At 42.0% G+C, this 27,965-nt stretch overlaps 1 protein-coding gene across 4 annotated transcripts in view; it reads left to right on the forward strand.

Moving 5' to 3' along the window:
* Positions 1-27,965, forward strand: part of IQGAP2 (IQ motif containing GTPase activating protein 2) — a 305,467-nt gene that overhangs the window by 182,639 nt on the left and 94,863 nt on the right. For 2 of the 4 annotated variants that reach the window (XM_002815661.5, XM_054555643.2), the window contains exons 6-13: positions 476-543; positions 1,184-1,297; positions 1,977-2,155; positions 4,411-4,498; positions 8,977-9,140; positions 12,346-12,506; positions 17,686-17,810; positions 26,405-26,568. In XM_002815661.5, the coding sequence (XP_002815707.1) occupies positions 476-543; positions 1,184-1,297; positions 1,977-2,155; positions 4,411-4,498; positions 8,977-9,140; positions 12,346-12,506; positions 17,686-17,810; positions 26,405-26,568 (1,063 nt within the window). Of the gene's footprint in view, positions 1-475; positions 544-1,183; positions 1,298-1,976; positions 2,156-4,410; positions 4,499-8,976; positions 9,141-12,345; positions 12,507-17,685; positions 17,811-24,266; positions 24,418-26,404; positions 26,569-27,965 lie in introns of those variants that run through there. The other 2 variants (XM_054555645.2, XM_054555644.2) reach the window with 2 other exon arrangements.

Genomic DNA, 27,965 nt, shown 5'->3' on the forward strand with positions numbered 1-27,965 from the left:
TGCCACTCTATTTATTGGTTTAGAAAATGTAAAACAAATATTTCCTCAAGGGGTATGTGGTACTTGGAGGAATATTAAAAAGCAAAATATAATTCATGCTGTACCTTCAATAAAATAAGAATTATGTGAGGAATATTCAAAGAAATGTTTATGGCATTTGTTACCTGCTGTTTTGTGTTAGCTGTGTTTCTTGTTCTCCATACAAATGGATGATGCAGAGTCACCTGGCTCTGTAGAAGTGCTATAGAAGTGGATTACAGTAGAAGACCAGTCTTTGGGACACAGATTGGAATTCTGATCCTGGCCTCACCAAGGACTCTGTTACCCAGAGACTCAGTTTCCTCATTTACAAAATGAATAGACTAGATATCTCTTAGGTCTTTTCAACTGAAAAAACTATTAAGAATTATGTAATTTATAACATTAAGACTTATGATGATAAAATTTCTGATAATTTTGTGTTTTTTTCTTTCAGTTTATATCTGTTCAAACTAGGAATAGCACCCCAGATCCAGGATTTGTTGGGCAAAGTAGACTTCACAGGTACTACTCTTTATCTTTGTAATTTTTTACAATCTAGTTATAAAAAGTATACCTGGCCGGACGTGGTGGCTCATGCCTGTAATCCCAGCACTTTGGGAGGCCGAGGCGGGTGGATCACAAGGTCAGGAGATCGACACCATCCTGACTAACACAGTGAAACCCTGTCTCTACTAAAAAATACAAAAAATTAGCCGGGCGTGGTGGGGGGCTGCTGTAGTCCCAACTACTTGGGAGGCTGAGGCAGGAGAATGGTGTGAACCCAGGAGGCGGAGCTTGCAGTGAGCTGAGATCGTGCCACTGCACTCCAGCCTGGACAACAGAGCGAGACTCTGCCTCAAAAAAAAAAAAAAAAAAAAAAGTACCAATACCTTTTTTCCCCATTTTGATATTATTGATTTCCCTTATTCCTGTATATTGATGAGAAGAGAAAACAGACCTATCTTGTTTGTTCTTGACTGAGTTCTCCTTCCCCATGTTTGTGAAATGAGAAACTTGGGCTGGGTTCTTCCTAAGGCTCTTGTTTACAAACAACCCCGCTTCCTGATGAAGACATTTCTTGATATGATTGTACTCATTCCTGCGTCCATCTCTGTCTGTAGCTTTCTCTGATAATGATTATTATTATTTTGTTCTTTGTTAGAGGAGGAAATCAGTAATATGAGAAAAGAACTTGAGAAATATGGAATACAGATGCCATCTTTCAGCAAAATAGGTGGTATTCTGGCCAATGAACTGTCCGTGGATGAAGCTGCATGTAAGTCCATTTAAAATCCAAATTTGCCATTGATGTGAGACTTACCTGTACTTTACCTATGGATTTTGATTAGTCGAAATAGAATATTTAGAAGATACTTTAAGCACCCTAAAAGTTTTTATTATTTGTTTTATAGATGATTAATTTGAGGATGTCAGAATATAACCAAGTAATTGATTTTGGTCTTCAGACTTCTACTTGTACAACATGAATTGAGGTTCTAGAAATACCTTCATTGTCCATAGTTCTCTACTTTCTGTGTCTGTAGATTTTAGTGGTAGAGTTCATTGTTACAGGTCTTTTAGTATTGCAGGCTAAATTGCAAGTATCTCTTGGAACTAACATGTTACTTTAAAATTACCCATGTCACCTTGACCAGAGAGCAAGGATTGACTTACCTTCTAACTCCTGTGGTTGACATAGGGCTTGGTTCATTTTAGCCATTCAGTGATGTATAAGTGAGTCAGAATTACTTAATAGATGTTGAGATCAGGACCAAAGACAGCCATGTGGAGAGGTTGTCAGGTGCTCCATAATATGTCTCAGTTCTCTTTTTGACATATTTACTGGAAGCCAAGAAAGAAAGTAAAACTGCTTGAGTTTACACAGGGTCAATGCAACTGTCCATGTTGTCTTTTGCTGATAAAAATCTTTTTCTCTCTCTCTCTTTACTTTTTAGTACATGCTGCAGTTATAGCCATTAATGAAGCAGTTGAAAAAGGAATAGCAGAGCAAACCGTTGTAACACTAAGAAACCCAAATGCAGTTTTAACTTTAGTGGATGACAACCTTGCACCAGAATATCAGAAAGAACTCTGGGATGCCAAAAAGAAAAAAGAGGAAAATGCAAGACTGAAGGTACTTAGATTCTGAGTAATAAAAACAGTAATGAATGTGCTTATGAGTTACTAGTTTGAAAAGCCTTAATGTTAAAAGCAATACTTTTAAATCAATTGGCTATGTTCTCTATAGCCGTAGACAATTGATTTGAATGAAATGTAGTATACAAGAGGACTATACACTAGGTAAGGCAATTAGATTATATCCCTATATAAGGCATAAAAAGGAATTTTATTGGCCAGGCATGGTGGCTCATGCCTATAATCCCTGCACTTTGGGAGGCCGCAGCGGGAGGGTCCTTTGAGTCCAGGAGTCCAAGACGAGCCTGCACACTATAGTGAGACCCTGTCTCTAAGAAAATAAAAATAAAAATAAAAAATTAGCTGGGCTTGGTGGTGCAAGCCTGTAGTCCCAACTACTCAGGAGGCTGAGGTAAGAGAATCACTTGAGCCTGGGAGGTTGAGCCTGCAGTGAGCTGTGACCCTGCCACTGCACTCCAGCCTGGGCAACAGAGTGAGACCCTCTCTCAGTTTTTAAAAAGGGAATTTTGTGATGAATGTTATATATTGACAGAATTAAAAGTCATGTTGCAAACTTACTAATGTCCCCAGGAAGTGTAGAAGTAGCAACTCATGATCATCCTTTGTTAGACATCATCAACAGACCTTACATTAGCCAAGTTACTTTTACATTTGGCAGTAGAGGTTAATAATTCAGTGTGGTGAAGTTCAGAGAGGATGTTTTTGAATCTACAGTCTTCATATTTTCCCAATAGTCAATCCTTTATATTTGAGGATGTCCCTTCTGTACAAGACAGCCTGCTCCTAATCCTAACTCCATTTGTAACCACCTTTCTGTCTAGTCCATTGTTGAAAAATTTGTCTACACTGAGAGCTTCTACTTCCTCACCAGCTTGTCTCTCATTAAGCTCTTGCCATGTCAGTTTCAGCTCCATGACTGAAAGTAACCACTTTAGGTTTTGGCGTTTTCTCGACTAGTGGCTTCCACCAGCATCTGTCAGGATTGGCCTCCTACCTTGAGATTCTCTGCTCCACTAGCTTATGTGCGTCCTTGCTGCCACGGTTCTCCTCTGTGCCTCTTTCTCCTCTTCCTTCTCCCTCTCAGTATGGGGATTCTTCAAGGTCTGACATTGAATCCCTTCTCTGTTCTTCTTCCATTGAGCTCATCCACTTGTTGAAGAAATCAGCCATCAGCTTTATGCCAGCCCGTCCCAAATTGGCCTCTCTCCTCCTCCTCCAGATAACTTCGTCTGTGTCCCTCTGGCTTTGTACTCCATTATATCAGAAGAGTTCCCCTTGCTGACTTCCCTGATTCAGAATGATGGCCAGCTTTGTCTCAGAACTCTTTTTATGCCCCTGTGTCCCATCCATTGCTAGATTCTGCTGCCTACTCTTGTTGGAGTTGAATCTGTCGCCAACCTTCTAGTCTCACCAGTCTTGCCTCCGTCCTGCCCCTTCTGACCTCATCGCATGACTCTTGTATCAAGCACCTTCCTTGTGGGTCTCTCTGCCTCCTGTTACTCTCTAAGCCAATCCTTCTTAGAGCTAGATGTTACAAAATTCATCTTTAACTACAAATCTTGTGTTAACCCACCAGAAACATGCCCCGATTCTCTATTACCTACTGAATTAAACACCAAATCTTAGCTTAGCCTTCAGCTGACCCCCTCATCTTTTTGGCTCACCATGGACACACAATCCAAGCTGTAGCCTAATGTGCTAAGCTTTCCATCTGTGTAACCAAATCCTGCTGTCTGTTTCCTATTCTTGACATTATTCTGTTGCTCGAAGCCCTCATTGTTTATGATCTCTTTGAAAAATTTTCTTCCCAACTAAGTACGAATACTTTCTTAAAAAATGCTTATAGTACTTCTCTTATAGAACCTATTCTGTTCTTCTAGGTATATTTATTATTTGTGTTCTTGATTTTATTAGATCAAATCAAATGAAATTGGCACTATTCAACTGTTTTTGATCTACAAAAATGGCAATACCAAGTGGTCCAAACTAATGTTTTCCACATTTTAAAATTAGCCGTTTTCAAAGAGTCACCGGGTCTGTCATTCATCTTTGTAGTCTTTGCCAGCATTCTCCCCTAGTCCCCTGCACAGAGCAGGCACTCCACAAATGCTTGCAATGAATTTAAATAATTAGGGAATGGTTTTTATCACTCTTCACATTTTTCCATTTGAGTTTCGAGTTTTGGAAATATTTTATTTAACCTCAGAAATCAGTGAAGACTTTGTTTTGCAGAATAGCTGTATTTCAGAAGAAGAAAGAGATGCTTATGAAGAACTGCTGACACAAGCAGAAATCCAAGGCAATATTAATAAAGTCAACAGTAAGTAATGGATCGTATGAAGGAAATTGATATTTGCATAAGATACAGACTTTCCTTGCCAGAATCCTAACACAACACTCAATTTGTATACTTGGAAAACTGCCTTATACAATGAAAAATCTACTCAGTGTCAGTGTTGCTCTTAATTATGGTGCAGCATTTGGCAGTTTCCCACTGGGCTTTTTTTGGTGATCTCAGTCCACACAAAGTATCCTGAAGCTAGTTTGATTCTACCTTCCTGTTTCATTACATTCCACATTTTAATTCTGTCACTTTTGGGGCTAATACTGAAGGTCATTTAGTAAAAGATTATAACTTACAGATTGTAGTTGCTTGCCCATGATTATGCAATGATGTTCTATTAGAATTGTAAAAGGTACTATTGACACCACTGCTCTCTGTGACTTCCCAGCCATTAGTCTGTAGTTTGTAAGATTTTTCTTATACTTGTGTAACTTTGGTGCCAGTGAATGGGACTATGGACAGGCCAGATGAAATCTCATGATGGCAGCTTCGAGTCCCACACCTCTGAGCCTCTGTGGAGTCAAGCAGATGAGTTCCTCTTAGTACCTGGCTCAGGTGTGTGATTGTAAAGAACAGCAGACTCAGGTAATTAAAATAAGCATATGCAGGTTGAGATACATCAATTTTTTTTATTAGTCTTTTCTCCCCTCTGGCAAAACCTATTTTTACTTGAACATCAGAAGAGTCAGTAAGAAATTTCATTTGATGTTTATTCCCTGGTCAATCTAAATAATCCATATATACCCAAAAAACTAATACATGAAAGGCCATTTAGCCTGCTTAATAAAGCATGTGAACTCCCTGCCAAATTAAAATTTGGAGTATCCACTAATTACAACAGTCCTAAACCTTGCCTTCCTTTTAACATCCTGGTTGAGTTTTGAATATTCTTTCTTGCTTGTAACTCTTGCAAAGAAGTGTACACCCACGGTGTTACTAAGAAATCTGCTCCTAAATTGCTAGAGAGAAATATCCTAAGGGGCTCAAACAGTAATTAAGGAAAGCCCCAGAGGGTTAATGTAAATGTCTAGGAGTTAACAACTGAATGTGTTTGAGAATATGCCTCACATACACACAACTGGGCTGAAAACTCTCAATTGCCTTTTTTTTTTAAGGTAACACCTTAACATTTCAGGGTGCATGTGCCTGTTCTTTTATTCTTGTGAAATCTTGAACATGTTACTGATGATACATGAAGTACAATTTAAAGTTTGTCTTTTTGCTCTATGTGAAAGCTGAGAATTTCATGATGCTTGACAGAAATGAATTACAGGAGGAAATTAATGTTGCCAGTGAGACATCTGAGGCCCATAAGACTAGAGAGGAAATGGCTCCATAGCCTTTAACCATCCTTTATTTTTGAAATATTTATAACCATGAAAACAGTTTTCTTTTTCATGTTAAATAAAATGCTTTATATAAATGTTTTAGTTCTTTACTCAGTGCCATAATTTCCTGACCGCAAATTTAATGCCAAATTGGCTATACTTTTTTTTTCCATTTTTAAGTAAAACGCATTGGATGTTTTGCACTAATGGTAAAACTGGCTGAAAATACAAAGGCAAGGTTTGATGGCTTTAAATGTGTAGAACATGATTATTCTGAAGTCTTTTATCTCTCCCCATCTTAAAATTTATAGTCCAGTAGAACTGAAAGTAACGTTAGGAAAAAAACCCTCATTTTGATGACATGACAATGAGACAATTGTACACTTTAAAATATGTAAGAATCAGCTGGGTGCAGTGACTCACACCTGTAATCCCAGCACTTTGGGAGGCTGAAATGGGTGGATCATGAGGTCAAGCGTTCAAGACCACCCTGGCTAATATAGTGAAACCCCGTCTCTACTAAAAGTACAAAAAATTAGCCAGGCGTGGTGGCAGGCACCTGTAATCCCAGCTACTTGGGAGGCTGAGACAGGAGAATCGCTTGAATCTGGGAGGCGGAGGATGCAGTGAGCTGAGATCGCGCCACTACACTCCAGCCTGGACGATATTGTGAGACTCCATCTCAAAAAAATTAAAAAAAAAAAAGTAACAATCATTACTTTGACAAGCTTTTCCCCAACCATGTAGGTTATTATATCAAAATGTTAAGGCATCCACATTCATAGCAACCATAGTAATAGCATCAGTGACAATGTTGGTGGTAATGTCAACAGATCTGTTGTTAGAGGCCTCAGCTTTGTTCACATTATAACCATTTACCTTTCGGTTCAGCAAATGCATTCCATTCATTGCATGATATTTTCTGTTAAGATCAGAGCTGGACATTTTGCATTTCTTTGCTCCCTTTTTTTTTTTTTTTTTTTGGACAGGGTCTTATTCTATTGCCCAGTCTGGTGTTGAACTCTTGGGCTCAAGTGATCCTCCTACCTCAGCCTCCCAAAATGCTAGGATTACAGACAAAAGCTACCATGCCCTACCTGGACATTTTGTTAAATGCAGAGTGTAAAAGAATGGTTGATCTTACCTTATTTTTTAGAAGAAATTGTTTATTTAATAGTGTTTTTCAGGCTAGGTGCAGTGGCTCATGCCTGTAATCTAGCACTTTGGGAGGCTGAGGTGGGAGGATGACTTCAGGCCAGGAGTTCAAGACCAGCCTGGGCAACAAAGAGAGACTCAGTCTTTACAAAAAAAGTTTAAAAATTAGCCGGGCATGGTGGCACACAACTGTAGCCCCAGATACTCTAGAGGCTGAGGTCGGAGGATCTCCAGAGCCCAGGAGGTCGAGACTGCAGTAAGCCAAGATTGCACCACTGCACTCCAGCCTTGGCAACAGAGCAAGACTGTCTCAAAAAAAGAGAGAGAGAGAAAAACAGTGTTTTAAAGACATGATTTTCTGATGTTTGAAATTCAGCTGTACAAGCCCATATAATAAATTTATCAAAGGTAAAGCAAGATCCTACCTAGAGTAATCCGAGATACAGCTGAAAGGCCTTGGAGTAACTTTAGCAGAACAGCAAATACCACAAACAACCACTAGCCTTCCTTTCTGAAGTTTTTTGGTTTGTCACATTAATTTTAAAGATAGAAATGCTAAGGTTCTCAGGGTCCTTTAGGTTAAGTGTGAGTTTTCTGGGGGATGACTTGAAGGATTCCATTAATCATAAGTATTTCCTGTTATTGAATTATATCTCATAGTAAAAATATTGAGGGAAGGTCCTCGTGAATGTATTTAGAGAAGATAAATTGTCATCTTGTCAAAAAGGGTTAGAAGAATCTTAGCTGCAGTCTAGTCACGAATTAGGCAGACAGGCTAACCCTTGAAAGGCTCTAAAAATTTATGGGTGTGTGTTACTTCTGCTACCCAGATGCCTTCTCTATAAGGCAAAACTCTGCAATCTCTGTCTGATTTGCTCTTTCCTGGTGGCAGAGTTCATCATTCATTCTCCCATTTACTCAGCAATTTCATTTTTGTTCTCTGAAAACTATGTTGAATCTACTGTTCCAAGCATCTCAGTTTGGTCACCAAAATTCAGGTCTTTATAATCTGCACCTTACAACTGGTTGAGAGATCACAGAGTGTATTAGTCCATTCTCACATTGCTATAAAGAACTGCTTGAGACTGGGTAATTTATGAAGAAAAGAGGCTTAATTGACTCACAGTTCTGCATGTCTGGGGGAGGCCTCAGGAAACTTACAATCATGGCAGAAGGCGATGGGGGAGCCAGGCACATCTTCACATCCCCAAAGCAGGAGGAAGAGAGAGAAGGGGGAAGCGTTACACACTTAACCATATCTCGTGAGAACTCACTATCATCCAGGGGGAAATCCGCCCCCATGTTACAATCATCTTCCACCAGATCCCTCCTCCAACATTGGGGATTATAATTCAACGTAAGATTTGGGTGGGGACACAGAGCCAAACCATATCACAGAGTTTACGGTTGTCTCAGATGTTGCAGCAATGTGTCCGAGTGCTTGCTGTAGGCTTACCGCAGTGCTTATGTGTTAGGAAGATATAACAGTAGGGCAAGGCTTGCTTCTGGTCTTCTTGTCGCTTGAAGTCTCCTTGGGGAGGCAGTACTAATGCACAAGGAGCACAGGGAACATGCCTGCTGGAACTACATGGCCCAGCTTTAAATAACTATGGTGTTCACATGATGAGAAATCCTTAAGGACTGGAGCAATCTGAAGGCTTCAGGGAAGACGTGAGACCAGAGTTGGTCCTATGAGGAAGGATTCTGGAAGGAAGTCATGCTACTCAGGAATGATCTCATACCCTAAGCTCCATCAATGCTAAGGTTCTTGTAGGCACTAACTCCAAGGATTGGATTAGTTTGAATTACTGAGATAACATTTTCAAAGCCTTACCTACCCTCTGCCTGCAGCTTTTCAGAGTTCATGAAAAGTAACTGCTTAGGTTCAAATCCTTGGGAAGAAGGGCTGGTTTGGTGAGACCGCAGTGGAAAGAGCAACCATTCTGACAAAACATGAACCCCCACCCTCAGGGCAGGCTGCAGTGGACCATATCAATGCTGTCATTCCGGAAGGTGACCCCGAGAATACGCTGCTTGCACTGAAGAAACCAGAGGCCCAGCTGCCTGCTGTTTATCCCTTTGCTGCTGCCATGTATCAGAACGAACTTTTCAACCTCCAGAAACAGAACGCCATGGTAAGTCAGAGGAGACCCCAGCTGTGGGGATGGTAACCCTGCGTGCCATGGCGCACTAGGGAAGCCTAGTTAGGAAAGGGGAATAGGGATCGAGGATCTCTAATTTGTACCAGTCCTGGTCTCACTGGCCCACCTGTACCAATTCCATGGCCTTTTTCCTTGTTAATTCTTGCTTTTAGTCTACATAAAGAATCTAAGAGCATAGTTAGGAAATTCCGGCAGTGGTCTATACATATACCTGTGAAAATAGGTTGTTCTTATTTTCTGTGTGATATTTGAAGACACCTTGGATAATTTTTAGCTATAATGATGTGGTATTTTTTTTTACAATATATAACGTTTCTTATGTAGAAAATAAGCTCAATCTGCAATTTTAGAAACTGCAAAAAAGACCATTAGCACCATGGCTTTGATTTTTGTAAATTTGTGCTTCTTAATATGACAACAGCATTCAACAATAATTTCATACAAGGTTACAGTAATTAAGAACATGTTTACTAACACTCTTGTAAGCCAAACCATGAAACAAAATGAAAACTACTGAAAGCAGAACCAAGAATTCAGCATATGACAAGGCTCGTATTTCAAGAATGTGGGGAAACAACTATTTAATAAATGATATCCTTGCAAGCGTTTAAGCTTTGTTAAGAAAACATTAACTCACTACACATATATCAAAATAAATTTTCAACATAAAATATTAAATATAAAAAATAATTTAACAAATTAAAGTTCTAAGGAAAAACATAGGACAGTCATTGGATCTTTAAAGTCACAATCAGCACTTATCCACACGCAACAAAGAGAGGCCAAAAACATGAGCAGGCAATTCATAAAACAAGAAATACACAAACGACAAACAAAAAAAAAAGTTTAAACTCAATCAGAAGTAAAAAATATATAAATTAAAACACAGTACACTTATGATTTAAAATTAGATTGGTAAAGATTAGAAAGATTTAACCCAGCGTAGGGATAGATATGGGGCACAGACATCTCCTACACAGCTGCTGGGAGTATAAGTTATACAGCTTTTCCACAGGGTGGTCTTAGTAATACAGATCAAAAGCCCATGATGCTGACAGTTACATTCTAGAAAATAAGCCTAAAGGATATGAACCAAATAGCTTTGGCCACAGAGATGTTTCACAGCATTGTTTAGAATACTGAAAACCAGGAAACAAATGACTGTTTAATTAATAACAGATTGCCTATAAATTAATAACATTTATGGTGCTTGTACATGTGAGAAATATGTGCAACCAGTAAAAATGATAATGTAAAGAATAATGACTGGGAAAGATATCCATACTAATATTAAGTGGGAAAAATGAGATTAAGATATATAGCATTATCTTGTTTTTTGCAATAAGAAAATGAAGTCAGTTATAAAGACAAAACCTCTGCAAATGCATATACAAATTTAAAACACATAAAAGGATATACACAAAAGAGCTTGAGTGGTAGCATTTGTTTTCTTATTCTTGCTTACTAAGACTTCTGTATTGGCTAAGTGTGGTAGCTCCTGTCTGTAATCTTAGCACTTTGGGAGGCTGAGACAGGAGGATCACTTGAGGCCAGGAGTTCAAGACCAACCTGGGCAACATAGGCCTCATCTTTACAAAAATAATAATAATAATTAAAAAGACTCCCTATGTTTCCTAAATAGAAATATAGTACTTGTAATAAAAGAAAAATAGCTTATTTTCTTAATTTCATTTAGGTTCTCTCATTAATATTTTCTTCCACTTCTCTAGCTCTGAAGCTCAAGGCTACTTACGCTTGAGGATGCTCATTCATCCTCAACTGGCCATAGTTAACCTGTGGCCTGTCCAGCCCCATTTCTTCTTCCTCTCTCCTTATCCTTTTTGCTGTATACCAATTTAGGTATCCATGGACAGGTCACTGAAAGAGATAGAGGAGGTGAATTATAAATGATTCCATTCTGCTCTTATAATTTGATACTTTGTATGTTAAACTTGTATTTAATGTAATATATTTAAATAAAATTTACTTACATGCTCTCTATGGTAACCCCTTCTTCCCATTTGCTTTGAAAGATTAAACTATCCCTTTTTATTCTGAAATCAGTTTGCTGCAAGACTTCTGTGGAGATCCAGAAAGATATAATAATGCATTTTAAGATGAACATTACATTATATATTAAATACCTGTAATATCCTAAATGTAAAATATGTATCAGCTTTTCCTTAGTGATTCTTTTTCATGCTCCTCCTCCTTATGTCCCTTCAATATGATGAAAAAAAATTCCTTTTGAAGTTGGGCCAAGATAATATAAAATGGTTAAATGGAAGAAGATATTAAAGGGGAAGGGTGTTCTGAAATCTAAGACGTATTTTTTTGGATAAGCTAAATCCAGATTTTAAATCATATAAACCTGGAGATCTGGCCAGGTGTGGTGGTTCATGCCTGTAATCCCAGCACTTTGGGAGGCTGAGGCAGGAGAATCGCTTGAACCTGGGAGGCGGAGGCTGCACTGAGCCTAGAACGTGCCATTGCACCCCAGCCTGGGCAACAAGAGCCAAACTCCATCTCAAAAAAAAATAATAATAAAAATAAAGCGAACGAAACCAAACAAAAAAACCTGGAGAGCTTTACTTGCTTTACCAAAAGATCACCTCAGATTTCTTCAAATATCTTGACCTGGTAGTGTATTTTAAAATTTATGAAAATGTCACTTTAACTTTTTTCGAATTAAATCAATAGTCTTGGTTTGAAGACCTTGCTTTGTGCTTCAGATTATAACTTTTCTGTGAAATTCTCCCAACCTTCCCTTCACCCTTAATTCAAACTGAAAATCGTTACCTGTGCTAAAATCTTACTTGGCACTCTCAGTCAGTGACAATGTTATCTAGTCCTTGGCTTAATTATATGGCTGGACTGAGCCTTTAAGCAACCAGTATAGCTAGGAGTAGGGATCAGCAATGGGAATGCAGATATTTGTGGAATCGTAACTTTTCATTGTAATCAACCCAGTCCCAAAAAATGATCACCTAAGGAAAGCCCAGGAGCCATATACCTGTTCTTAAAGCCAGTGGAAAGCAGGTGGCCACGACTCCTCTTTCTGCTGAGCTATCAAGTTCTTTGACTTTTTGTTATTTGTTGAAATGTGCATTGTAAACCACCATCACGCACATGAGGTGTGTTGTGTGGGGAGCTTATGTTGCCATATGTTTTCCAACAGAACTACTTGGCCCACGAGGAGCTTTTGATTGCTGTGGAAATGTTGTCTGCTGTTGCTTTACTAAACCAGGCCTTGGAAAGCAACGATCTTGTGTCTGTGCAGAATCAACTCAGAAGCCCCGCAATAGGCTTAAACAATCTGGACAAGGCATATGTGGAACGGTAAGGAAGATTTTCCAAACCTTCTTTCAATGCAGAAATGCATGTTTGGCAGATCTTACAAGTGAGGAATTTGCTTCTTGGTGGAGAAATCCATATACCATGCTCATGTTTCTTCAAAACTAGTCTGTTTTAAGAGTCTTTCTAATTAGTATCCTTGTTTACAGTATTCCTTCTGGGGAACAAGAAGAATCAGAAAGTGATCTTCCTATGGCAATTAATAAATAACTTTGTCATTGGCAAAGATTATTTGATAGGCTGAAAATAAAGGAACTATTGGAAACATACCTTTCCTTGGGCATCTTTTGGAAACTGCAGAATGTAGAAGAGTTGGAAGCAGCTTTAATAATCATCCCGTCCAATTCTTTTATGTCACTGATGCAGAAACAGAATCCGGGTCATGGACCTAAAATTGGGCCGTTGGGCCCCAAACTCCAAATCCTGAGACCACAGTGGGTCATGGCAGTGGGTAACAACATCCATTTATCTTTAATTTCATGTTTCTGAAGTGTGCTGCCAGATAGTACAACTGATAGCATTATTATAAAACACTATAGCAGATCTAGAGAGAAAATCAAATGACCAGAATCGGGAGCCAGATGAGAGAGTTGCTGAGATAAAAGCCCCAGTTAAAATGAGTGAATCTTGGCTTCTTGTAACCACCAGGGGGAGATGTCTGCACCGATCTTGATAAAAGCTCTTTTCAGCTACTGATTTTGAAACGGCTCTGATAGGCAGGTTGGCTAATTCTCTTGGGTCATGTACAGTTAGTTGCAAAGGAAAAACCAGAGATTTCTTAGGTTAAACAAATGGTATTTGACCACTTGTCTATGTAGTGAATGGCCAAAAAGTAATGGAAGGTTGGTGGGTTTTCCTTGTTTTTAGTCTTTTTGGAGAAACTAATTCTCTTGTTCTACTTAAATTTGGCCATCTGGTTCATATGGCTCCTTAGAGTGTGTTTCCAAGGTAATTTATATCTACCTCCACTGTTTCTGTTAATTGTTAATGGCACCATTCTCTCCTGTAAGCTTGGAAACCTGAAGCTCAATTTGAGGTTCCCTCTGCCCTCAGCTGGGCACCCTTGTGCTCTAAAGAGCCTGCTGTCAGTAGCCAGTCTATGTGCCTTATACCTCTGCAAGATGTTTCCGTTTCCCTGCAACCACCCTCACTTAGACTTCTCACTTTTGCTTCTGTAGTAACCCCTAAATTGGTCATCCTACTTCTTTTCTCTCCCCATTCATTAATCATTCCTACCTAACCAGCCTTTGCCATACTTTCTCAGTGCTAGAGTAGAAGACAGAGCTAGTCAATCCCTTATGAAGCTTACAGGCTAATGGGGAATCTTGGTGAGATAACTGGCAAGACTATTCCACATATTTAGCATCCCTGGCAACTGTCCTCCACATGACACTAGCCCCCGACTCACCCATTCTGATTATCAAAAATGCCTGCTTCTTCATTTACAAATACCCTTAAAGAAGTGGTCCCATTCTATTTGAAAACCATATTTATACCTGTAGTTTCCAGCTGGGACCTACAGATGGAGCCTCACAGTTCGAGTGTTCTGTGTGAAGAACTTTTAAAATGTGTTTTGATTTTTTTTTTTTTTTAATTTAAATACATTCTGGATCTGGAAGACCCAGTACTGACATGGGATTTAAGGGCCCACTTGGGTTCTTGTATTGACACTTGTATTGGCCCCCAATGATCTTCTACAGCCTTGGCATTTTACTTCCAAAGTCAGCATCTTAACTTGGGATCTTGGAAGCCCAGTTTTGCAGATTATCAAGTTTGAGAAACATGGCTCTGTCCAAGGCCTCTCCCCATAGAGTGCAGGTTCTTCATAGCACAGGTGTGCTGTGCATGGCCACCTTGACAAATTCATGCAAAGTCTCTCCCTATTCACCATGGCTTCTACTCTTGGGGCTGTGTTTGCCCAGAGAGATTCTTTTGTCTAATTCTCACAAAAGTATTGTATGGGTTAACATTAGCCTTGGGCATACACTGTTCCTAGATTAACTGTTCTAAAATGTAGCCCTATTCATAATTCTGTTTGATTGTTCCTTGTTCTCATCCGAATTAAGAACAGACTTCTCATTCTAAGCATGTTGCTCTGACCTTACCTCCAGCTCCATCCCTACTGGTATTTTGCACTTTAGCCAAGTCCAAGTGTACTTTCTGGTCTCTGTGTTCCTATGCGTGGTCCTCTCACCATCAGGAACTTGGTGCCTTTACCCAGCTCAGCTAAACACAGTATTGGAGCTTCTGAGCCCTGCCTACCGTACATTATGTTCCGTGAGGTATATCCGTGCTTCTCCCCACCCCAGCATCTGATGTTATCTCTCCTGAGAGGTAGCATGATGTGGTTAAAGGAGCATATGCCTTGGAACCAAAAATATCTGAGTTTGACCCTCCCTAACTAAGCCTTTTTCCTTCATCTATAAAGCACAAAAACAAAAGAAACAAAAGCCCCACTCTGCATTTGCAGAACTGTTTTGAGGATTCGGTGTTTGGTTCAGTGCCTGTCCCAGGGAGGGTGTTCCACCAATAAGGGTTTCCTTCCACTTCTTGCTTTGAACCCCATTATATCTACTCTTATGGACTCTCTAACAGCCCTTCCTGTGCTCTGCTTTTATACCTTTTTGGAATTTTTGTTGTCTTACCCACTGGTCTGAAAGCATAAAGGCTGCACCTTTTTCCTCCTAATATTCCTGTAGTGCCTGCCACGTTTTACATGTAGTAAGTGCTCACAAACATCTGCTGAACTAAACTGGATTACTGATCTTCTCAGAGCTTCCCAGATCTCTTAGATTAGTAGACTCCTTACTAGTCTGTCCATAGATGAGGTGAAGACAACTGAGAGGAGTGAGAGGAGAGGACATTGACCTGTTTGGGTAAACTATGGAATATTTCCCAAAGTTGGTAACTTCAGTACTGGCGAGAAATACTCAATTGGAAAAGCCTGTGGAGCTCTCTTGTGTTATTTTTTTTTTAATTTTTTTTTATTATTATACTTTAAGTTCTGGGATACATGTGCAGAACATGCAGGTTTGTTACATAGGTATACACGTGCCATGGTGGTTTGCTGCACCCATCAACCCACCATCTACATTAGGTATTTCTCCTAATGCTATCCCTCCCCTAGTTCCCCACCCCCTGACATGCCTCGGTGTATGTTGTTCCCCTCCCTGTGACCACATGTTCTCATTGTTCAGCTCCTACTTACGAGTGGGAGCATGTGTTGTTTGGTTTCTGTTCCTGTTAGTTTGCTGAGAATGATGGTTTCCAGCTTCATCCATGTCCCTGCAAAGGACATGAACTCATCCTTTTTTATGGCTGCATAGTATTCCATGGTGTATGTGCCACATTTTCTTTATCCAGTCTATCATTGATGGACATTTGGGTTGGTTCCAAGTCTTTGCTATTGTGAACAGTGCCGCAATAAACATACAGGTACATGTGCCTTTATAGTAGAATAATTTATAATCCCTTGAGTAAATACCCAGTAATGGGATTACTGGGTCAAATGGTGTTACTTTTAAAATCTTTTCCTTTATAGCTTGTTTTTATTCATTTCTAAAGAAATGATGGGTAGTTGTATTTCTTTCTGTGTTTATTTTTAACTTTCTCATTTCACTCCTGTTGGGTCAGCATTTAGACGTTAAGTGTATGGGATGCCTGTAAGGACTTTGCGCTTTTGGAATGGTCTCCATCTGTGAGGGACACTAACCAGTGCAAGTTACAGCTTATCCAAATTGTTATTGTGGTCGGTATTATTTATTATACATTACTAGTGTATTTCACATCTGCACTTGGCGAGGCCTCATTCAGCTACAGAAAATAAATTGTTACCACCATTTCCTATTTTGGAATGTTTTTCTCTCAAGCTACTCTCTATGGAAGACACTGCATGTCACCATGAAGCATGCAGAATTTTGAAAAAGCTTGTCACAACCAAGAAAACAGCTTTAGACTTCATATAATGTTTCTTCTTTTAACCTCTGCCATTACTAGATCCCTAGAGACTATTCAGAATTCAAACTGCAGAGTGACTCATTATGTACACAGAAGATTGTTCTTCATTGCCCTCGTGCAAAGACATAAAAGCACACTAAACTATCTAGTTTTATTACTTTTGGCTGGAATAGTTCATGTTATCCTATGGTTGTAACATTGGTTCTGTGAAAATTGGAAAGTGGGAAAATTGATAATTGAGAAGTAAAAGTTTCTTAATATATCAGTATAAGTAAGTTTTTCCCTGAAATTTCCCCAGACAGAAAAAAAGTAATTGGAGTGGTTGACTAAACTGTATCTTCCAGAGGGCTATGCACAGTGAGAAGGGTCGTTGGTCATAAACGATGGGTGAGAGGGCCATTTTAAATTTTAATTTTATTTTTTTATGGAGACAGAGTCTCCCTGTGTTGCCCAAGCTGGTCTTTAACTCCTGGGCTCAAGCGATCCTCTCACTCAGCCTCCCAAATTGCTGGGATTACAGGTGTGAGCCACCATGCCAGGCCTAAGAGAGATTTTTGAGTATTGGCTAGGGAGCCTTTGGAGAAATGGGCAGGTGAAAAGGAATTTCAGTATATCCTGGTTTAACTCATATGCCACCTCTTCAGGACAACATACGGTAAAGATTGTGCTACTCAGCAAGATTTCTGGAACTGCATTTGCATGTTATCTGATTCCTCAGTGTCATATTAGGCCTCAAAGTGGCTATATATTAGGGTTGTAGTAGAAAAGGTTTTTTAAAACTTAGATTTTGGAAGGAACAAGAGAAATAATGAAAAGGACCCTTGACGATAGAGACCCATAGTAACTCTGAATTTTGCCCTATAACAATCATCTGAAGACTGAGAAGAACCAAGACATACAAAGGGGAGGAAAATTAGTAACTAGGGAAAAGTAATTTCACAGACTTGAAAGTTTCCAGTTTTGCTTGAGTTAGGTACGAGTTTCAATTTTGAAGAGCTTTCATTAAACAGAATTTGTTCATAAAAATACTTTAAGAAAACAGCCTGGTATATGTTGACAGAGATACACAAGACAATTTTATTTGCCTTTCTACTCTTTGTCTAACCTCATAACAACTACGTTTGACCATGTGTCATAGTTGAGAAACATAACATGAACAAAGAATGAATGTCTCTGATTAACATCATGATTATTTTCTCTTCCACAGTTACGCAAACACACTACTCTCTGTTAAACTAGAAGTTTTATCCCAAGGGCAAGATAACTTAAGCTGGAATGAAATTCAGAATTGTATTGATATGATTAATGCTCAAATTCAAGAAGAAAATGACCGTAAGTATAAGACACTTTCCTTCTCTAGCATAGTGGGAGAAGAAGGTATCTGGACAACTTAGTTTTCTAGATTAGGTCTTTAAGTTTTTGCTCAAGGAACTTTGTGAGAGCAAACTCCGCTAATATGCATACGTTTATTTATAGGTAGATTTTATGCCTATACCACTGTACCAATATGTTATAAACATTACAAAGCCTACACAAGAATTCATAATAGAATAAAATACACAAGTAGAAGGCCTGATTTTTCTGGTTATTTGTACTTCAGAGACAGCTAAATACAGAGACAGCTAAATAACTCATATTTTTAAGCACCCAATTTTATTTTGACCTTTTATTTGGGCATCTTTTTTTCTGAAATATGACATGATTTTTCTGCCCCACAAATGGAGAAATTGGAACACAATCTAACTGTTGCTTAATGATCACAAACCATGGTGATTTGCTATGTTTCTAGAAATTATGAGCTGCCAGCATGAAACCATACCAACCTGAAGAAGATATGCCCTGAAACATGCTTTCTGGAATGTCAGCTTGCTGCTTTATCATTTGCATCTTGCTTATGAAAATAGAGTGAAGAATGAGGAGCTATGTAGCTTCTGCAGTCCATACATTCACTGCTTTTCTGTAGTATGCATTATCAAATTCAAGCTTCGAGCTGTGTTTTCCACCATGAAAACAAAGCAACACCATCTTCTGTGGCTTATGAGCTTTTGACTTGTCAGCAACAGTGGATGAGTGTTGTTAAAATCATTGATCTCTCCTCCACCTTCCAGCTTTGACTTTTCTAACTCATTTGCTCCAAGCTTGCGGATAGAGTGGGCAGATACTTCTCTCACAGTTTATTATGTTTTATTCTAGTGCGTTTGGGTAAGGTCTTAGGTCTGGTCTTCTAATGCTGTATTTAACTTAGGAATACTAAGATCACTCTTAAAATAAAACATATGACTTTGTTAATTAATTGCATTTGCAAAGTTTTCTTCTTTTTCTTTGCTATTTCCTGTGAGCTCTGGGCCAAAATTCAAGGCCAGTTTTGGTTCTTGTTTTTTAAACATATTCTCACTTTAAGCCCCTACTATAAAACAGGATCCAGGTGTGCTACCCTATATAAGGTACCATGGATGTACCACTGTTACGCTGATCCCTGGACACTTTCATTTTGTCCTTTTCAAGTTGTGCACAAATCTAAATTTCTTTCGAGACGGCACAGCTTCCTGTTGCCTCTGCATTTCCTTTCAGTGAAGCATTTAAAGTCTCTGCAATCAGACAACTTGCTCACACCACACTTAGGTGTTTTCTGACACTTGGCTTGGGAGTTTATGGTTCTTGCCAGACGTTAGTCAAGACGCAAGCTCTAATTTGAGCAGATGTTCAACATCAGGTGGGGGTTGGGGGACCACCACTGCTCCTAGTGTCCTGCTACAGCGTTCAGTCCCCCAGACTTCTGCCCTTCTCCACAACCTCCATCTTAATGCTCTGAATCTCCTTCAGCAGTGGTTTGGTTGCTATGGCAACTGCCACCCAAGAAGTAGGACTCCTTTCTTTTGGTAGGCAAAACAAAGACTCATGTCCCATCTTTGCTTCCTAACTTTTTCCCCAATTCTTGGCAATACCCATGCTTCGGTTCTGGTTTAGTTATTTCTGTATGTGCTGCTTACACAAATGAAGGTATGTTAGTTCTCAATGCTGAAAGATTGTAGAGTTGACATTGATTAAAAGGGGGAAGATGCCAGTTTTGTTCTTGGCTATCAAATAGAGCCTTTGCTTTATTTGATTACTGGGGGAAAAAAAGCAAGTAACATTTGCATAACTTAGAGAATAGTCTTTTGTAAGTAGATATTATTTTTAAGCAAAAATCTCATTTGATTGCTGTGGCGTTTATCTATCGAGGTAACAGCACTACTAAGTTATTCTCCCTAGGACATTTCACACAGCCACTATAACACTTCTGTTAAATATCTTGTCATAAAGGACATATACCGTAACCAGAAAAGGTATTTCAGACACTAGTATTTCCTTTCTGGAATTTGGGAACTTTAATACAGAGTATTTAATTTATCTGTGTCTTGGTTTTATTTTTTTCTTTTGTCAGAATGAGTTCCTGAAGTATTGAGTTTGATATCATGTTTAGGCAATTCTTCAAAATCTAAAATTTCTAAAATACACCATTGTAACCAGGCAGGAATTGCTCAGTATAGTAATTAAGTCATCTGAGGAGCTTAGAATTTTTCATGGACGTTTTGAAGGTGCATTACTCTTGCCTCCCCACCTTATTCTTGCCACATGCTCTGAGATCTAATTCCATATCTGAGTTGTGATGTGGGTGAGGTAAGCAGCTAATGGTAAATGAGAAATATAGAAGGTGAATTTAATGGAGAAGCTAGCTGCTGAATGCATTTCCTCAGGCTCTGTTGATTTCTTACTGAAAAGTTTACTTTTCCCAGTAGAGCCATAAACGAGTATTATTTTAACCATATAGCCTATATCAGGAAGTTTTCTTCTTGGAGTTTTTGCTCTTTAAATTTGGTAGGTACAATTCTGTGTAGGTTACCTCATCTGCTGCCTCAAATACATGAACTCTAAAAGAACGCCCACTCTCTTGTGGACTAGAGTCCCTCTCCCCTCTCCCCTCTCCCCTCTCCCCTCTCCCCTCTCCCCTCTCCCCTCTCCCCTCTCCCCTCTCCCCTCTCCCCTCTCCCCTCTCCCCTCTCCCCTCTCCCCTCTCCCCTCTCCCCTCTCCCCTCTCCCCTCTCCCCTCTCCCCTCTCCCCTCTCCCCTCTCCCCTCTCCCCTCTCCCCTCTCCCCTCTCCCCTCTCCCCTCTCCCCTCTCCCCTCTCCCCTCTCCCCTCTCCCCTCTCCCCTCTCCCCTCTCCCCTCTCCCCTCTCCCCTCTCCCCTCTCCCCTCTCCCCTCTTTTTTCGGTCTCCCTCTCCTTCTTTTTTCGGTCTCCCTCTGTTGCCAAAGCTGGACTGTACTGCCAGGATCTCGGCTTGCTGCAACCTCCCTGCCTCGGGCTCCTGTGACTCTCCTGCCTTGGCCTGCCGAGTGCCTGGGATTGCAGGCGCGCGCCGCCACGCCTGAATGGTTTTTGTATTTTTGGTGGAGACGGGGTTTCGCCGTGTTGACCGGGCTGGTCTCCAGCTCCTGGCCTCGAGTGATCTGCCTGCCTCGGCCTCCCGAGGTGCTGGGATTGCAGACGGAGTCTCGCTAACTCAATGCTCAATGGTGCTCAGGCTGGAGTGCAGTGGTGTGATCTCGGCTCTCTGCAACCTCCACCTACCAGCCTCCTGCCTTGGCCTCTTAAAGTGCTAAGATTACAGCCTCTGCCCCACCGCCACCCCGTCTAGGAAGTGAGGAGCGTCTCTGCCTGGCCGCCCATCGTCTGGGATGTGAGGAGCCCCTCTGCCCGGCCGCCCTATCTGGGAAGTGAGGAGCACCTCTGCCCGGCCGCCCATCATCTGGGATGTGAGGAGCGCCTCTGCCCGGCTGCCACCCCGTCTGGGAGGAAGTGAGGAGCGCCTCTGCCCGGCTGCCCCGTCTGGGAGATGAGGAGCACCTCTGCCCGGCCGCCCCGTCTGGGAGGAAGTGAGGAGCGCCTCTGCCCTGTTGCCCTATCTGGGAAGTGAGGAGCGCCTCTGCCTGGCCGCCACCCCGTCTGGGAAGTGAGGAGCGCCTCTGCCCGGCTGCCACCCCATATGGGAAGTGAGGAGCGCCTCTGCCCAGCCGCCCCTTCTGGGAGGTGAGGAGCGCCTCTGCCCAGCCGCCCCGTCTGGGAGGTGAGGAGTGCCTCTGCCCGGCCGCCCCGTCTGGGAGGTGAGGAGCGCCTCTGCCTGGCCGCCACCCCGTCTGGGAGGAAGTGAGGAGCACCTCTGCCCAGCTGCCCCATCTGGGAAGTGAGGAGCGCCTCTGCCCGGCTGCCACCCCCTATGGGAAGTGAGGAGCGCCTCTGCCCGGCCGCCCACTCTGGGAAGTGAGGAGCGCCTCTGCCCGGCCGCCCACTCTGGGAAGTGAGGAGCGCCTCTGCCCGGCCGCCCACTCTGGGAGGTGAGGAGTGCCTCTGCCCGGCCGCCCCGTCTGGGAGGTGAGGAGCGCCTCTGCCTGGCCGCCACCCCGTCTGGGAGGAAGTGAGGAGCACCTCTGCCCGGCCGCCCACTCTGGGAGGTGAGGAGCGCCTCTGCCTGGCCACTCCGTCTGGGAAGGGAGGAGCGCCTCTGCCCGGCCACCCCGTCTGGGAGGTGAGGAGCGCCTCTGCCCGGCTGCCACCCCGTCTGGGAGGAAGTGAGGAGCACCTCTGCCCGGCTGCCCCATCTGGGAAGTGAGGAGCGCCTCTGCCCGGCCGCCACCCCATATGGGAAGTGAGGAGCGCCTCTGCCTGACCACTCCGTCTGGGAGGTGAGGAGCGCCTCTGCCCGGCCGCCCCGTCTGGGAGGTGAGGAGTGCCTCTGCCCGGCCGTCACCCCGTCTGGGAGGAAGTGAGAAGCACCTCTGCCCGGCTGCCCCGTCTGGGAGATGAGGAGCACCTCTGCCCGGCCGCCCCGTCTGGGAGATGAGGAGCACCTCTGCCCGGCCGCCCCGTCTGGGAGGTGAGGAGTGCCTCTGCCCGGCTGCCACCCCGTCTGGGAGGAAGTGAGGAGCACCTCTGCCCGGCCGCCCCCTCTGGGAAGTGAGGAGCGCCTCTGCCTGGCCGCCACCCCGTCTGGGAGGAAGTGAGGAGCGCCTCTGCCTGGCTGCCCCATCTGGGAAGGGAGGAGCACCTCTGCCCGGCCGCCACACCGTCTGGGAAGTGAGGAGCGCCTCTGCCTGGCTGCCCCATCTGGGAAGGGAGGAGCACCTCTGCCCGGCCGCCACACCGTCTGGGAAGTGAGGAGCGCCTCTGCCTGGCTGCCCCATCTGGGAAGGGAGGAGCACCTCTGCCCGGCCGCCACACCGTCTGGGAAGTGAGGAGCGCCTCTGCCTGGTCGCCCCGTCTAGGAGGTGAGGAGCGCCTCTGCCCGGCCGCCCAGTCTGGGAAGTGAGGAGCGCCTCTGCCCGGCCGCCCTGTCTGGGAGGTGAGGAGCGCCTCTGCCTGGCCGCCACCCCATCTGGGAGGAAGTGAGGAGCGTCTCTGCCCGGCCGCCCCGTCTGGGAAGTGAGGAGCGCCTCTGCCCGGCCGCCCCCTCTGGGAAGTGAGGAGCGCCTCTGCTCGGCCGCCCCCTCTGGGAAGTGAGGAGCGCCTCTGCTCGGCCGCCCCGTCGGGGAAGTGAGGAGCGCCTCTGCCCGGCCGCCCCGTCTGGGAGGTGAGGAGCGCCTCTGCCCGGCTGCCACCCGGTCTGGGAGGAACTGAGGAGCGCCTCTGCCCGGGCGGCCCCGTCTGGGAAGCGAGGAGTGCCTCTGCCCGGGCGGCCCTGTCGGGGAAGTGAGGAGCGCCTCTGCCCGGCCGCCCCGTCTGGGAGGAGAGGAGCGCCTCTGCCCGGGCGGCCCCGTCTGGGAAGCGAGGGGCGCCTCTGCCCAGCCGCCCTGTCTGGGAGGTGAGGAGCGCCTCTGCCCGGCTGCCCTGTCTGGGAGGTGTACCCAACAGCTCCGAAGAGACAGCGACCATCGGGAGCGGGCCATGAGGACGATGGCGGTTTTGTTGAAGAGAAGGGGAGGAAGTGTGGGGAGAGGAAGGAAAGATCAGATTGTTGCTGTGTCTGTGTAGAAAGGGGTGGGCATAGGAGACTCCATTTTGTTCTGACTAGGAGAAATTCTTCTGCCTTGGGATGCTGTTGATCTATGGCCTTTCCCCCAGCCCCCTGCTCTCTGAAACATGTGCTGTGTCAACTCAGGGTTAAATGGATTAAGGGTGGTGCAAGATGTGCTTTGTTAAACAGATGCTTGAAGGCAGCATGCTCTTTAAGAGTCATCACCACTCCCTAATCTCAAGTACTCAGGGGCACAAACACTGCAGAAGGCCGCAGGGTCCTCTGCCTAGGAAAACCAGAGACCTTTGTTCATGTGTTTATCTCCTGACCTTCTCTCCACTATTATCCTATGACCCTGCCATATCCCCCTCTCCGAGAAACACCCAAGAATGATCAATAAATACTTCAGAAATTAAAACAAAAAAAAAAAAAAAAAAAAAAAAAGAAAAACAAAATCCTGATTCCACAAATAAGTAGTTGTAAATTGTAGCAGTGTTTTAAATCTTGCAATCTTAGGATCCTCTTTAATTATCTTAATTCCAGAAGCTTCACAGAAGTATAATGGGAATTTTCCCCTCAAATAAAAATCAATAGGAAAAAAAAAAAAAAAAAAAAATCTTCATAGAAAAAAAAAAGAATGTTATAGTAACACGTGTTGATGTAAAGAAGTGGACCATGGGCTGAGTGAAGCTCAGCAATCTTTGTTCAAATAGGATTTCCCTTTTATTTATAAACAGAGGAAGTGATGCACATGTTCCCAGAGGGCTTCTGGGTAATCTTTCAGCTCCTATGATGTCATTCACTATGACCTCAGCAGCTTGTATTCTTAGAAACGCAGCAGACACCAACTTTAGCAGGTGATTTCAATCAAGTCAGCTGAAATGCACTCATTTCCAGGTGATCGGCCTTGGTTCTGTTAAGACCATTTTTGGATGGGGTGTTTTAAAGGTATTTAGAACAGCTTACCCAAGGCGGGTGACCAGAGAATGGCACTAAATACTCCATGCGCTCCAGTTTATAAATCCTACAGGGTAAAACAACAGTACCTTGTATATAGATAATACTTAGACTTTCCAGAGTTCTCTCAATGTTTACAGATAATATAATTTGCACATTAGAGAAATACTTCTGCTTTTTCTTCAAACATATTTAAGTATTATAGTCTGGAATGATTTCTAGGAGTTTTAGATGGTTTCATTCTTCTTACAGGTAAATCTTTTCATTCTTAACGAAGTAGTGGTTATGGGCTCATCTAGTCAAGAAATATTTAGCTAAATATTTTACCTTTACTTGAATGTCAAGCTGGAGATACTTTTTTAAAAAATGAGAAGTACTCATTCTATTTCATGGCATATCACATTTGTGAAGTGACTGGTGATCATTTTAGATGAAATCTAATGGAAAAAATGAGAAATATGAAGTTTGGCCTTAAAAATGCTTATATTCTAAGCTTATTGTTCATTAATATCTAGTTTATATATATCTTATATATATATTTATATATATAAATATATATATTTTATATATATTTATATATATAAATATATATATTTTATATATATTTATATATATAAATATATATATTTTATATATATTTATATATAAATATATATATTTTATATATATATATTTATAATATCTTATAACAGTTCTTATCCATCAGTACTAACATAGGAAGCAAAAGCTCCTTGGCAGTGTGTGTATATGTGTGTTATATATATATATGTGTGTGTGTGTGTGTGTGTGTGTGTGCATGCGTGCGTCTATCTAAATGCATTTTTTTATGAATGGATAATAGTTTATTTTTTAATAATAAGGTATTGAGAAGTAACCTCCAGATAGATCCGTTTCGTTAGAATTGTAAAAACTTTTCAGGTTTCATAGTTTGACTTCTGTGCTTTTCATTTGTGAACCCTATAGTCAGTCTCTCTCTCTCTCTCTCTCTTTCTCTCTCTCTCTTTCTCTCTCTCTCTCTTTCTCTCTTTCTCTCTCTCTCTCTCTCTCTCTCTATATATATATATATATATATATTTTTTTTTTTTTTTTTTTTTTTTTGGTGGGGGGAACAGAGTCTTACTCTGTCACCCAGGCTGGAGTGCAGTGGTGCAATCTTGGCTCACTGCAACCTCTGCCTCCTGGATTCAAGTGATTCTCCTGCCTCAGCCTCCCAAGTAGCTGGGACTTGAATAGACATTTCATTTCTTTACAGATGATGTACAAAGGGAAAATAAACACATGAAAAGATGCTCAAAATCATTAATCACTAGAAAAATACAAATCCAAACCACAATATGATATCACTTCACACCCACTAGGATGGCTGTAATAAAAAAAGACAATAACAAGTGTTGGTCAGAATGTAGAGAGCTACTCAGGAGGCTGAGGCACAAGAATTGCTTGAACACAGGAGGCGGAGGTGGCAGTGAGCTGAGATCATGCCACTGCACTCCAGCCTGGGGGACAGAGCAAGAATCTCTCAAAAAACAAACAAACAAAAAAACCAGCAGCTGGGACCTTGATAGAAGTTGCTTTGAATCTGTAGATCAATTTAAGAAGTATTTCCATCTTAACAATATTAAATCTTCCAGTTCATGAACATTGGCTATCTTTTCATTTATTTGTCTTTAAGTTTTTTTCCTGTGGTGTTTTATAGTTTTCAGTTTCCATGTCTTATGTTTCTTTCACTAAATTATATCTAAATATTTATTTATAATTATAATGTATTTGTAGTTGCACTCTATTATGAATTGAATGTGTTCTTAATTTTATTTTCAGATTGCTTATTATGAGTGTATAGAAACATAATTGGTTTTGTGCCTGGATCTTGCATCCTACAGCCTTGCTGTACTAGTTTATTAGCCTTTTGCAATCGGTGATACTAGAGAAGTTATAATGTACTGTGACTTAAAAGGAAAACTACTTCTTCATTTTCTAGGAGTTGTAGCTGTAGGGTACATCAATGAAGCTATTGATGAAGGGAATCCTTTGAGGACTTTAGAAACTTTGCTCCTACCTACTGCGAATATTAGTGATGTGGACCCAGCCCATGCCCAGCACTACCAGGATGTTTTATACCATGCTAAATCACAGAAACTCGGAGTAAGTTTTAGTATATCTGTTTCTTTTAAATTTTACAGGCTGGGTGGCAGAGGGAGGGAAGGAGGAGGATTTGACCCATTTACGTTAAATCTCATGAGCTTCTTGTCCCAACAATTACCCATGAATCAGAATGGAAATAATAGAGCTGTTATTTTCCTGGTACCAAGCATTAGGGGGAAACCAGCTCCAGAGCTATTTATTGCTTTAATTCTTTGACTAAAAACTCTGTTGTAGGTGAGTTCTTGTTCAGAGTTCAATTCATTGACTGTTTCCTTAGTAGATACTATGTGCATAATTCAGTCCATGACTTCTGGTGGAGATGTTGGGGATTCACAGGGACACATAATACCATTTGAATGTTCTCTGACCTTATCTTCAAAATGCTTAGAAACTGATTGAGGCAGTGGACATTGTCACATGGAACAGTTAAGTAATAGTAAAGATAAGGGTGTGCAAAGTGTCAAAATGAGAGATACACAGATTGATTCATGGATGTTTGAGATTGTCAGGGACTAGAATCCTAAGAGAAGTTGGTGTGGAGGTAGAGCAGAAGCTGTCCTCTGGAAGACTAGTGGCTTTTTCTGAGTACAGAGCTTGTACCACTATTATAAGGAGCCCCACAAAGACTGGCCTCTGTGATAAGGCCAGTGGGCTGAGTGGTGAGGCTGCTATGATCTATCACCTAAGAGTGGGAGTGATGCCACCTGGGACCTAGCCACTTATGGCTGCCATGTCTTCAGGTGCAAACCCAACTGAAAGGGTGGTCATCTCCTCTGTCTAGGTCTTTAGAACCTAGGAACTGCCTCATTCGAAACAGGGAAAACATCCTTGGTTAATGCAAACATTTATTGAGAACCTACTATTTGTCAGGCATGATATTAGATACTCATGTGTATCGTCTCATTTAATCATCACAACAATTCATAACAGCCTTCTGAACCATTTTGCCATCATTATTGCCATCTTACACATAATGAAACCAAGATTAAGTAACTTGTTGAAAGCTATCTAAAATGTGACCGGGCACAGTAGCTCACACCTGTAATCCCAGCATTTTGGGAAGCCAAGGCAGGTGGATCACTTGAGTCCAGGAGTTCGAGACCCAGCCTGGCAAACATAGTGAAACCCCATCTCTGCTAAAAAATTAAAAATTAAAAAAAAATACAAAATTAGCCAGGTGTGGTGGCTCACACCTATAATCCCAGCTACTTGGGAGGTTGAGGCACAAGAATCTCTTGAACCGAAGAGGTAGAGGTTGCAGCGAGCTGAGATCACACCATTGCACTCCCACCTGAGTGACAGAGCAAGGCTCTGTCTCGAAAATAAATAAATAAAATAAAACAAAATCAAAGCTATCTAAAAGGTAATTAGTCCTGAGACTTCATACAGCTCAGGTC

This window comes from Pongo abelii, chromosome 4, assembly GCF_028885655.2.
Source record: "Pongo abelii isolate AG06213 chromosome 4, NHGRI_mPonAbe1-v2.0_pri, whole genome shotgun sequence".
NCBI lineage: Eukaryota > Metazoa > Chordata > Mammalia > Primates > Hominidae > Pongo > Pongo abelii.